The sequence below is a fragment of the Tauraco erythrolophus genome, chromosome 4 (assembly GCF_009769465.1).
Source record: "Tauraco erythrolophus isolate bTauEry1 chromosome 4, bTauEry1.pri, whole genome shotgun sequence".
NCBI classification, from domain to species: Eukaryota; Metazoa; Chordata; class Aves; order Musophagiformes; family Musophagidae; genus Tauraco; species Tauraco erythrolophus.
Genome location: NC_141468.1, coordinates 61,317,431 through 61,330,864, shown reverse-complemented (window position 1 = coordinate 61,330,864; position 13,434 = coordinate 61,317,431). Strand labels below are relative to the sequence as shown.

The 13,434-nt window shown below is 48.8% G+C and overlaps 1 protein-coding gene across 1 annotated transcript; it reads right to left on the bottom strand.

Moving 5' to 3' along the window:
• Nucleotides 1–8,024: 8,024 nt before the first annotated feature.
• LOC104374471 (myoglobin) lies at nt 8,025–12,177 on the bottom strand. The gene is made up of 3 exons (XM_009980595.2): nt 12,083–12,177; nt 8,865–9,087; nt 8,025–8,171 (listed from the first exon to the last, which is right to left on the bottom strand). Exons 1-3 carry the CDS (start codon nt 12,175–12,177, stop codon nt 8,025–8,027), a joined length of 465 nt encoding a protein of 154 aa, XP_009978897.1.
• Between the last annotated feature and the right edge of the window lie 1,257 nt (nt 12,178–13,434).

Genomic DNA, 13,434 nt, shown 5'->3' with positions numbered 1-13,434 from the left:
CATACTACATCCCTCAAAGGGCACCAGACTATTCATCCGGCTGAGAGATGAGTGAAAAAATACAGACCCACTTTGACACCGTATCAGCTAACTCTTCCAGATAACCCAAAAGCTCACCAAGAGCCAAGAGGACAAGCCTGCTGTCATGCAAGCCCTGGGCAGAGCAATCCCAGATCTTAGTGAGGGTATCAGCTCCAGGAATTTTCCACCTTTTTGGTGAGAGCTTGGATGCCAGAATTTAGCTCGAAGAAGGAAACAGACATGTTGGAGGAGGACAAAAGATAGAAAAACTTCAATGAATAAAAGCACCATTACTTATACAAACTGGAAACCAAGATCCACAAGAGACATAGTGAATTAAGTGCTAATAATCCAAAGTCTTCCACCTAAAGCTATTCTGTCACTGGAACATTTGAACCTGCTTTAAGGACGATCTAAAATAAGATCAGGCACCCAGCAGCTGCATTCATACCAAGCTTTTCTTGGAGAGGGGAAACGGGCATAGTTTTCTTTATGCTCTACTCCAGACATAACGCTGCAGCTAAGACATACTTGCCAGTGTTAGCTTTAGAGTAGCCTTCTTGGATACCAATAACAACATAGCTACAGCCCCCTTCTCAACTCTACAATCTGGGGAAATTCACAAATTCCTAGACAAGGGTATCTGTGTTGTACTCATTTTTACTACCTGAGATAGTTAACTGGAAAACATGCCTACTGCTGGATTGCAGGGTAGCCAAACCAGCAACAATCTCCTCTCACCAGCTTTGGGCAAATCCAGTAAACCAGCCCCATACCCCCATGAGATGTATCTGAGCCAGTGCCTTAAATGAAGTGGAATAGCCTCAAGTTCAGGTTGTCCCCACTGACCCCCGCAGCACTCACATTTGCATTTGCATGAGAATAACCCAAGTGACCATTCAGCCAGCTCAGGGCCACTGAACTGCTCTTTCTCTCAGCATTAGACACTTTTCTTGAGACATGGCAGGAGAGATGGAGACTCCAGTACCCTTCCCATACCAAATACACATTGCCTTGTCCACCCAGCTACCAGCTACGCTGGTATGCCCTCTACCAGGGCTTGTCTTGCCCAGCAGAGGCCCAGGCCTGTCTCTGTCTGACAGAGCTTACCACGGTGGTCTCTACAGGACTCCAGGGTAAGGTGGAGTCTGCCTGTTCTGTTTGTTTATTTACAGGGGATGAAAGCCAAACTGGGAAAGGACTTCGGTACAGTGCAGCCAAGTGACTATAAAGTACTGCTTAAAAAAGCCACAAGGTCACCTTTACTGACATTTGGATAAGGATTTTATAGAAGTCACAGGACTGGGAGATGGGCTTGTTGTGCCTACAGAGCAGAGATTTATGTGCCCGTCAAGAAGTCTGCATTGTTGTGACTCTCTCATGTTCATAAACGCTCGTTTATTAGCCTGTTGAATAAAAGAGGCTGATTGGGATTTCTCTTCTCACTTAACTGTAGTTTCAGGTGGCTTCTTTGACTCTGCCAGCCTGCCTTCATGAAATTTAACAGCCCCTTACTTACCAGTACTCTCCAGGTGCCATGTCCTTGCACGGTCTGTCTTCTCACTCGTTAGACCATAGCAACACTTGGTTTCATGGCCATATTTAATTTAAGTACAATGTGAGAACTAATATATATAATCCTCTCAGACAAAGAACCAGCACACAAGCACGCTGGAATCTGAAGGACTGGACAGAGGGGCTTTGCTAATGATGTGTGTTGTGAACCTGACGCTTGTGTATAGATATCCTTATGGGTTTGTGTGCTCAGACTCTGATTGTTAAGACCTGCACAGCCTGAACAAACAAGGATGCAGTCTTGAGCAAACCTGAGAGGAATGAGTCCAGGAAGGAGGAGGACATGCTCTGATGCCATGCACTTTCTGGAAAAAACATTATAGGAAAGCAAGTCTACATCAAAGAAACACCTGGCTCCACCACTGGTTTCTTTTCCTCAGTGGCATAATATACAGGACAGGTTTTGGCCAGGTGGTAGAAAACATAGGCATTGTGACAAAAATTATCCTAATCTGAAAGCATGTGCTATAGGTGAGCATTTAAGTCTCCTTATTATATTACAGTGTCATATAAATATTTCATGCTTTAGGCACTGTCTGTGCTTCAATACCCAGAAACCAGACATATCCCTGCCCTTTCCTCACATTAGCCCTGCAGGGAAATGTAAACATGAAAAATACCACAAGCTTTGTGTTAATGTCCTAAATATTTAACATAATTAGTCACTGGAGCCCCATCCCTTTCTCCCACTGAGGTGACAGACAAATCACAGGATTAGTAGTATGGTCCCCAGTACTTGCTCTTTGATGCCACTTGACGTTGGCAGGTGTATTGAAGCCAGGCAGGATCAGCAGGCAGAAGTAAAGACAAGGGGGACAGGCAGCACAGCCTGCAGTATTGTACCACGCCTGGGGCTGACTGGATCATTTGCCCTGCGCCCGGGAAGCGAGGTCCTGCTCCCTGCGTCTGGGATCCTGATGAGTCGCTGGCATCTGACACCAAAGCCTGAGAGAATGCAGACAGGTCACTGGCTCGGTGCCATGGGGAGCTCTGCCATGCAATGGAAACTGCATCAGTGGGAGAAGAATAGTATTTCAAGTACAAAGCAGCAAGGATGTTTTTCAACCTAAGGGCGGATGCAGGTGCATAACCCATTTGCTGCCAGAAACAGCATTATTAGCGTAAAATAAATTGCAGGAGTGCATGGAAAGCATAGGACAGCCATAAGCCTGACGTGGCTGTAGCCAGTATGTACGTGCTGGAGCAAGTAGGCTGGGCAGCCACACAATCTACATCCCTTGTGACCAGGAATGTGTATGTGACACCAAACAGTGCTAATGGGGAGGAGGGCTGGGCACAAGCCCGTAGGACTCATCTTCCTTATGTAAAGCTGTGCTTGGAAAGGAGGCAGGAAAATTTCTGGGCTTATGCTGATACAGTTTATCTCCACTAAGGTACTTTGTCCCATACATGACCCAGAAAAGCGACATGTTCTAGTAGCAGAGTGGAAAGGGTGTCTCCAACACAGATGCTGAATCAATATAGCATGGAGCTGAAAAATCTTTTCCCCCTATACCCTTTCCTCTGGGAAACTTCCCCTGTCCCAGAAGCAGAAGCTGTTGCAGGAGCTTTATAGACTCACTGTGTGGGAATTACATATATAGCTACACTATGTTAGGACGGCAGCCAAGGGCATACTGAGTACCCAGAGTAGCAAAGATGCAGACATGCGGATTTCACCACAAGCATCCCAACCCACTGAGCCTGCTGGAGCTAGCTCCACTGTTGCTGGTATCTGAACTTGCTGGTTCATCTCAGCTCGTGCATCTTCACTGGGCACAACCAGAAAACCTACATTAGGCCTCACGTCTGACCAGCACAGGTTTAAGTATGGTATGGTCCCTAGCGCACTGGCACAGAGGCGTAAGGCAGGTAGAGTGAAAAGTCAGTGCTCCCAATGGACCTACATTTATTCCAGGTACCTAATAACCAGTAGCTAGATACAACATATATACAAACCTTCCCTCCTCCACCATGCTGCCCTACATAAAAATATCTAGAGATGACTCCAGTTCCACTCAGACTGACAGAGGCAGCTGACATAGCAGAGCTTTTAATCCCAAAGCAGAGACTGTTGTCACTGGCAGGAAATCTTATTGTGTTGGACAGATGATCCTAAACCTTAATTAACTGGGTTGCCCTCCCCGCAAAGCCAGACAGACTAGACTGGAGTCAGATGAAGCAAGTTGCTTAAGCCAGGGACCACCTGGCTGTAACTTCATCTAGGTGATGGCATATGCTTTTGTGACCCTCTCTGAAAGCTTGAAACCCCAAGCAAGCTCCCAGAGGTAAAGTGAGGATTTATACAGAGCAAGAAACCAGAGATGCTCTGTTCTGGGAAGGAATTCATTCCTCCTCCTTTCAGAGACTGAAATTTTGTGGCCTTTGCCCTGACCAAAGACACAGCAGATGATGCTGGTTCAGGATTGATTTTTCAGGGAGCGAGTGGCTCCTCCTCTGTCTCCATTGCACACTGGGAGTGCTTTGAACCAGTCCTTCCTAGTAGCTCCTAATACCGAGCACCTCGTTTTTCTTCCTCATGCTTGCCCTCACACTGTCTCTGTGAGGTAGGGCGCATTACTTCCTCCATACCAGAAAAGAGCAGCCGTGTCGACTCCACGCGTTTCCCCTAGCCAAGACCCAGCTGCTTGCCTCTGTAGCATCCCGCTGCTGTGCCAAGATGTGACCCTGCCATGAACGCTCTCGGCCCTGTGCAAATATATAGAAAGACAGCAAACTGCCCATCTACCTTGCTTTCTGCATGGAGACAGCTTGAGTGTGTATGCCAGAAGAGACTGCAGCACCCTACTGCTGAGGCCCTGAGATGGATGATGGGGATTCATAGATTCATAGATTCATAGATTTCTAGGTTGGAAAAGACCTTAGAGATCATCGAGTCCAACCATCCCTAATCCCCATTAAACCATATCCTCAAGTAGCTCATCCACCCTATTCTTAAACACATCCAGGGATAGGGACTCAACCACCTCCCTGGGCAGCTTATTCCAGTGGCTGACAACCCTTTCAGAGAAGAAATACTTCCTAACATCCAACCTGAATCTCCCCTGACTAAGCTTATGCCCATTTCCTCTTGTTCTATCACCCATCACTAATGTAAAGAGCCCTTCCCCTACCTCCCCACCATCTTTTCTCAAGTATTCATAGGCCGTAATCAGGTCTCCCCTCAGCCTCCTCTTCTCCAGGCTAAACAGCCCCAACTCCCTCAGCCGCTCCTCATAAGTTTTATTTTCCAGCCCCTTGACCAGTTTAGTCGCCCTTCTTTGGACTCGCTCCAGGAGCTCAATATCTCTCTTAAAGCGAGGGGCCCAAAACTGGACACAATATTCCAGGTGCGGCCTCACCAGTGCCGAGTACAGGGGCAGGATCACTTCCCTGCTCCTGCTGGTCACACTATTCTTGATACATGCCAGTATCCCATTGGCCTTTTTGGCCACCTGGGCACACTGCTGGCTCATATCAAGCCGGTAGTCAACCAACACCCCCAGGTCCTTCTCCGCCAGGCAGCTCTCCAGCCACTCCTCCCCGAGCCTATAGCGATGCTTGGGGTTTTTATACCCCAAGTGAAGGACTCTGCACTTGGCCTTATTAAAGCTCATGCCATTGGCCTCAGCCCAACGATCCAGTCTGTTCAAATCCCTCTGAAGGGCCTCCCTACCCTCGAGCAGATCGACACAGCCTCCCAGCTTGGTGTCGTCCGCAAATTTACTGAGGGTACATTCAATCCCCTCATCCAGGTCATTGATAAAGATGTTAAACAGAACTGGACCCAGCACTGAGCCCTGGGGAACCCCACTGGTGACCGGCCTCCAGCCGGATTTAGCCCCATTTACCACCACTCTTTGGGCCCGGCCATCCAGCCAGTTTTTAACCCAAAGGAGGGTGTACCTATCCAGGCCAGCAGTTACCAGTTTCTCCACCAGAACACTATGAGAAACTGTATCAAAGGCTTTACTGAGGTCCAGGAAAACTACATCCACAGCCCTTCCCTCGTCAACCAGGCGGGTCACCCTGTCATAGAAGGTGATCAGGTTTGATTGGCAAGACCTGCCTTTCATAAACCCATGTTGACTGGGCCTGATCACCCGGTTAACCTGTATGTGCTCATTAATAGCACTCAAGATAACCTGTTCCATGACTTTGCCCGTCACCGAGGTCAGACTGACAGGCCTGTAGTTCCCCGGATCCTCCTTCCGCCCTTTTTTGTAAATGGGGGTAACATCCGCCAGCCTCCAGTCCAGCGGAACTTCCCCAGTGAGCCAAGACTGCCCAAAGATAATGGACAGGGGTTTGGCAATGACATCCGCCAGCTCTCTCAGGACTCTCGGGTGGATACCATCAGGCCCCATAGACTTGTGGGCATCCAGCCGAAGGAGCAGATCCTTGACCCGTTCCTCTTGGATCACAGGAGCTTCGATCTGCTCTCCCTCCCTGCACTCAGACACCGAAGGCCAGCTCACCTGGGAACTGCTGACCTTATTATTAAAGACTGAGGCAAAGAAGGCATTAAGGACCTCAGCCTTGTCTTCATCCCTAGTAACTAACGTACCCCCTGAGTCCAGTAGGGGCTGGAGGTGATCTTTAGTCCTCCTTTTGTTATTAATATATTTATAGAAAGACTTTTTGTTGTCCCTTACGGAGCTGGCTAGTCTAAGTTCCAATTGGGCTTTTGCCTCCCTGATTATCTCCCTACATGCCCTAACTTCCTCCCTGTATTGATTCCTGGATGCCTGCCCATTCTTCCAAGACTTGTAGACATCCCTTTTTCTTTTGAGATGTTCCCAAATCTCCTTTGTTATAAGGATGGAGGAAGAGGAGGGAATGAGGAACCCAGTGCTCACTGTGGGGTATAACTGTCCCTACGATTATGTCCAGCCAGAGAAACTGCACAATTCCCAAAGAGTCAGCTAATCTGCTGCGAACCTGGGTGTCAGGTCAAGACCTTGCACTCAAAAACCCTTTTCAGGCTTCAAACATTTATGACTAACCCTTGGGCAGCCTTGGGCACAACATGGCCCTCAGCCTTTCCCCCATCTCACTAAAATTAGGTCACTTGCACCTCACTGCGGTACCAGGATGGGGAGAGGGCAATGGGCAGAGACAAGCGCCTTGCTGTTGCATCTGTCCCTTAAGCTCCTCTGTAGTACATGTGTTTATGTCTGTAGACTCAATGCAGCAAGCGCTGCAGAGACATTCCAGCAAAAATGAAAAACTGTGCAGAGACCGGAGCGCAGATCTCAAGAGCGTACGCTGCCATCACAAGCTTACTCCTGGGCTCAGCAGCCCTGCTTTCCACTGCCTGGAGGAAGCAACATGTTGTGCTGCTGTGGAACAGCAGGCTTGCCCGTGCTACTTCCTGGTAAATAAGCACAGAGCCTTCCCTCACCACGTCCCCCTGCAGAGCAGTGGCCATGGCCTGTGGTCAGGGAGCACTTCTTTCAGCTCTGGCTGAGTCTAGGTTGCCTTTTTGTGTTGTGAAGTTCAGTAACCAGGTCACGACCCCGTGGTGACATCTGAGTGCCCCGAGTCCCCCGGCTCAGACAGATGCCACGTGCCACTCAAGTTGTGGACTGACTCTGCAGGATGCAATGCAGCCAAATACATATCCAAAACACCTTTCCGCTTTATCCATCTCCCCGACTTCTCACTGGAGTGCCTGTAAAGCCAGGAGCAAACACACAACACTGGTGCAGGAATTTTATTTTCTGAGAAACACATACTTTACTCCCAGTGCAACAGAACTTCGGATGCATAGCGCTGGCTGCCAGAAACCTACAGATCGCGGGAGTACTGCTCTTTATAGTTTTGCTAACATGAGTTTAGCAACTAATACAAGTTTCCAAGCTGGCAGACTCTGGAGACTGACTGGCTGCATTCACCCCAACAAAGAAGGGTAATACTGTGCTGGAAGCTGTCCACAGTAGCCTGCTAACAGTCTCACCTGTGGGAGGAATGGGACACTGTGCCTCCGCTTCCCATCCTGACATCCTTCTCATAACCTTTGAGTCATCCCATCACCCTCTCGTTCACCACACTCCTCAACACTCCTCTTGTTCCTCCACATCCTTTCATCTCTGGCCATGTCATTCCCCAATCAGATGAGACTGGTGTTTGGGGAGGGGGAAAGAAAAAGAGGATAGGGATAGGCAGAAGCTCATAGATAACCTCTTACATTATTTTTCCTAAGAAAGCAGATTATTTCTCTTGTATACATGAAGCCAGGAAACAACGGTTTATCATGGATATCATTCTGAGTGACTCTACACTGCCTGGAGTGACTCTTGGCCTCTCATCAAAGCTTTCCCACACATCTTGGATGGCCAATTGTGAGATGTCCAAAACAGTGCTGGGGAAGCTACTCTAAGATGTATGGCCAGGCATCCACCATGGTGTCCCTCTGTGCATATATGCTAACCCTGGAAACCAAACTCCTTATACTTGCTGGCCATATCGTTTCGGAACAGCTCTAGGGCCTTCTTCATCGCAGCCTGGGAATCAGCCCCAAAGTCTGCAGGGTGTTTTTCAGCAATGACCTTGATAATGACTTCAGAAATGAACTGTGAGGAAGGAAAGAGAGAGAGAAAAACAGAAGGGACAGTCAAGGTTTATTTTCAGAAAAGCCAGACTAAGAAATAGGTTGCAGTGCCTGGAAATATCTCCGAGCTAATTCAGTAGCCCTTCCCACAGTCTCTGGAGAGATAGTGAGGTCTAGCTTGCAAGGAGCCTGGGCTGGGCAGAACTGGGCTCTATTCCTAGCTCTGATGCTGATCTGCTTCATGACCTTGAGTAGACCATGGCCCTTCCCACTCTCTGTCTGCCGTGTCCATTAAGGCTGAGAATTCATGTTCTGTGTTTGTACACCACCTAGTTTTGTGAGTCTTGGTCTCCAGTGGATCCTCCAGGGCTTACTCTAAAATTGTACGTCCCTTGTGTCCAGCCACTGACAATTCTTATGTAATGTGGTTTCCCAGGCATGCAGAGGCTGCATGGGCTGGTTTATTATTGTCAAGGGCTGCTCAGACTTCATGTGGTATTTGGAATGGGAAATCTAAGCTTGGAGGTTCACATACCATTTGCATACCATGTGCCCTTTCAGTGCCTTGTCCTGCCTATACACACAGACCTAGAACTTGAGGGAGAGCTCACTTAAGTCCAACCAGCCATCAGTAAATAAAAGCACGACTTTCAGTAGCTGTCTTGCACACATTCACTACACATCAGACACCAAGATTCCCTGCTACTTTCCATACCTCCAAATATTTGACAGGGATTTTGTGCTTGGTAGCATGAGTTTGAGCCAGGGGCTTCAGCTCTGACTCATGATTACCCTTCTGCTTCAGGATTTTGCCCAGCTGGGTAAGGACGGTAGCTCCATGTTTCTTCAGATCTTCAGAGGCCTTCATCTGATCAGGGGTCTTCAGGCCTTTGAACTTTTCAAAGCGATCCAAGGTCTCAGGGTGACTCTGAAAGAGCCTGTGGACAGAAGTAGAGGAATTTCTGAGACTTGAGAGAGCTGTCATCCAGACCAGTGCTGAGGTCCAGCTGCACCAGGTATTGCAGAGTACTTGGACAGGCAAAAGTATGATAACCCATTTCCCTCCCCAAAGAAATCTCTTTGCTAGTCCCTGCTAGTAGACGCTACTTTAACCTGGGAACTCTGACACTTTAGGTCTTTTCCAAATTACCACCAATCACAATCACTCCATTTAGCATGTATATATGCCAGGGAAGCATCTGACCCTACTCTCAATCTGGTTTCAGTGTTTTTCATCCTTCCTCTGGTAGGTTGTTCCCCCCTCAGCCCAGCTGCAAGCACTGCATTTCCACCATCGTGAACTGCGGTGCCTCCAAGAGTCCTTGGGAGCAAGTGGGTAACACGATCGCAGGGCCTTCAGGCATGCTGGTGCCATGTCATGCAGTGCTATACACAGACACTCTGATCCCAAATGGAAATGAAATCAAGAAGGTGGAAGGGTGGCTAAAAGCCAGGCTAGTGTTGTGCCCCCTTGCTTCCTCGCTCCTGCACTTCCTAGGAGACAGGATGCAGACACCACCGGCAACCAAACTAGTAGGAAATTTCACTCTTTTCCATGCCAGAGTCTTAGAGCTCAGGTGAAAAGAGGATGCTGCCTGTCCTGGTTATTAGAAGCAGTCTAGTAATTAGGTGTTGAGAGACATCAGCTCTCTTGCACAAGTTTATTTTCAGGTGTTATACTCTCCAATGGGCATAATCCAACCAGTCGAAGCACCAGCAAAAGCAATGGCTGTCTTTACAGTCAAGGCCATACAGCTCACACCCCTGAAGAAGCTCACTCAGTTACTTGCAGCAGTGTCTGGTGCTCCAGCCCAGGATCCCAGCTGCAAAACCAGCCTCCCTCTCACGGTACAGTGGTTGCACGCTTGGTCTGCCCTCAGAAGGGTGCTGGTGCTGGGACTCATGGGAATGGCATCCCATCTAGAACTGGACATTCCTCCTAAGTATGTTGCCATGAGGGCCACGCTCTCCACTGTTATAAGTATAGGTTAAACTACACTAACAAATACCTCAAGCACATGGAGAACACAAGCTGTTCTGCGGCAAAAAGATTCTTCAAATGAGCGACCAGTCTTTGCCGGCATTTCATTTCAAAAGTTTCCAAAAGATTTCTCTACTCTACCAGGTGCTGAGCACACCACCATTGGCCTTTCCTTTTTTCCTGTATCTTTCCATGACACAGGTTGTGTCCCACTCAGAGAGATGAAAAAACCTTGCACCTTGAAACGGGATGGAGTTATTTCTAAAAATCTCCCTCTTTTGTGTCCGGCTATGGCTGAATCATGTCTGCCAAACATGATATACTCCCTAGACTCTTGAAAATTCTTCCGAGGAGTATTTTCTTGTTTCCTTTGGAAAACATCCAGTTGAATCAGTATTTTCTAGACATATTCCCAGGATATGACATCTACCTAAGAAGTCTTCAACAATGCACATGTGGACACAATTCTAAACTAAGAGCTAGCAGCTTTGCAGGATTCCCCTGCCTCTCTCCTCCCTCAGAAACCCCTTGAAGGAGCAAGAAATGACCTAGGTTGGCTGAAGGAGCACAAAGCCACAGGGGAGAGGGATGTCATCTATTTATTTAATGTCATGGTCTGCCCTGCAATACCTGCAAAAAAAATGGTGTTACCTTTTCAGTTGGAAACTGCTTTCAGTATCTTGCGGCACTTCCAGAGCCAAAGTAGCCCTCTCGCACTGATGGACTAGTGGGGAGGGCTTAGGTTCCTGCTACCCCTCCACATGCCTGCTCTGGACTGCAAGAGGGGTAAGCCATTACATTCCTACCTAACTGCCCCCATCCCTCCCTCCTCTTCAAATGGCAGCTGAATTGGGCCATGATAAAGAAGGTAAATAAAACAGCTCTCTGCTTTGGCTCATCTTTGAAAAAGCTTTGAATGGACAGTGGATTTGCCCAGTGGTGTGGGGCTCTTCCTTTATCCATGCTTAAGATAGAAGCCCCACCTGGAGCAAATGCCACATCCCCTCTGCTCTCCTCAGCATCCATACCCTTCCAGCACATCGTACTGAGCACAGGCTGAGGGGGAGATCTGGAGAGGGTTCCCTTCAGTCTCCATCCCTGCTGGTCTTTAAGGGCAGGCTAGGATCCAATGCCCACCCAATGTTGTTTCCCATTCTTCATCCCTGAGATCCGTTCCAGACTGCATTTCTGTGACTTGCTGCTGGTGCCCAGGGTGTTCCCCACTTGGAGGGCCAGGACCACAAGGACAGCATGGGGGCAGGGGTCCATCTCAGATGGAGATCTCACAAGCACTCTCACTCTGACACCAGAATCATAGAGGCAGGAAGCAAGGGGAAGGATGTGCCTCATTTCACATCCAGACCTCAAACTCATCATTAGGAAGTGGACAAGTGTTACACTCAGATTTCTGGCCAAAAAGCAGGATGGGCAGGGCTCTGCCAGGTGAGACTACGGTGGGGAGAGGGAAATACTCAGGACTTCACAGTTAATTTTACTGAAATCATAGATTACGAGAAAACTGTCACAGAGGTGATTTTCCTCTCCTCTCCTTCTTTGCCTTCCCACATCCTTGCTGCAGAGCATCTGAAGGCCCAGGACACACGATTTGCCCCAGCATTTCTTGTTGCGGTGCTTGGGTGATGAGGATCAAAAGCAGAGCTTTGCCAGCAGAGGCAGAGGCTGTGACAAAGTCCCATCATCTTTTGAAAGCAGCACTGGCCTGCTCCTGCATCCATAGACAGATGGAGAGACAGAAGCACAGCCACTTTATGCAGTGAGTAATTTTTAACCCAGAAACCATAGCAATGGAAAAACCACCACCTTGCAACAAAGAAAACAGCCTGTTGCAATAACCACTGCCAAACATGAGCCCCCATACTAAATATACACCTTCCTTGGTCTTTCATGAACAGCTCTCAGCTTTGCTCTTAGGATGGAAGCTTCTCACCTACCTCATTAAAATTTCATGCCCATGGCCGGCGAGGTCGGACTCCACCTTTCCCCAGACGGTCAGGACATGCTGCCATTCTTGATCACTGAGCCCCATGGTTGACTGAAGGCAGGTCCCAAGTGCTCCCCGCAGCCGTTTGCCTTTCCCCAAAGGGTGGCTGGAGAGTTCACCCGTGGGATTTATAGCCCCTGCTCACAGACCTACACCTGTCAATCGTCAGCTGGACGTCTTGCTCTCTTTCAGGCTTGTCTAACCTAATCAGCCTCCCTATTTTTTTCTAGGAAGCTATTTTGGGTCAGGTGCTATTGTGGGTGCCACTGATGGCATCATTTCTGCTTTTCGTATTGGACTGGCACATGTCCCACTCTAGACAGAAAGGGCACTGCCGAAACACAGTGCCAGGAGCCTGTCCTGGGTTCCGAAGGACCCAGAGACAGTGTCAAGTTGTATGGTAGGAGATTCTTGAAGAACACTGTCATCTGCAAGGCCACTCTGGCTCCCTCGCCCCTGGTCTGCCAAGGGCAGACAGGAGAAGAGGTAGAGATTGCTGGCAGCATTGGCTCCATCACTCCAAAAGCCTTTCCTTTCCCATGTTAAGCTCATTCTCCTTTTCTCTCGGGATAATGCACACTATTTACTAATAGAGAAGCGCACAATGTTAAAAGACACATGTCTTTAAGAGCTAACCATATCCAAAGCAGCTCAGGCATCTCCCCAGCCTCTGCAGGAAGGAGGAAGGGGATAAAAGCTATATGGAAGCCAGTTACCCCACATTTGCCCACTGGGGTCCTTCTACCTGCCTCTCCAGGGAACACTCAGTAGTAGCTGCTGGCTGAGCCTGGATTTTGGAGCCAACAGACGTACAGCTGAGCCAGAAGGGTAGTTTACAGGAGGCCAGAAACAAAAGGACACAGCAGGGCTTCACTCAACACGCTCCCAGCCAGGGGTTAAGGTCTCTGGCTACTTCTGTCAAGGCAAATATCAATGTTGGGAGGAAAAGTCACCAGGCTGACAAACAACGTGGGTATGCTTTGCGACACCTCCCAGCCTTTCTCCTCCAGCCTCCATCAGGACTGATAACAGCCTGGCATGCCAATGGGGCGATTAGTCCCTTCCAGGGGGTGACTGCAGTCAGAGCACAGCCCAATAACAAAGCCCAGCCAGTGCTGCTGTCCAGAAGCACGCACCTACCTCTGGCCGTTTCTGAAGGGGCACGCACACCAGGCCCTGACAGGTGAGAAATGTCAACTGAGGGCTGAAGACCTGCATTGGAGCTTAGGAGTACTGCATGCAACCCCACAGTCCCTACCACAGTGCTGCAGGACCTGAGGTGCATCGCTGCCTCTGCACCCA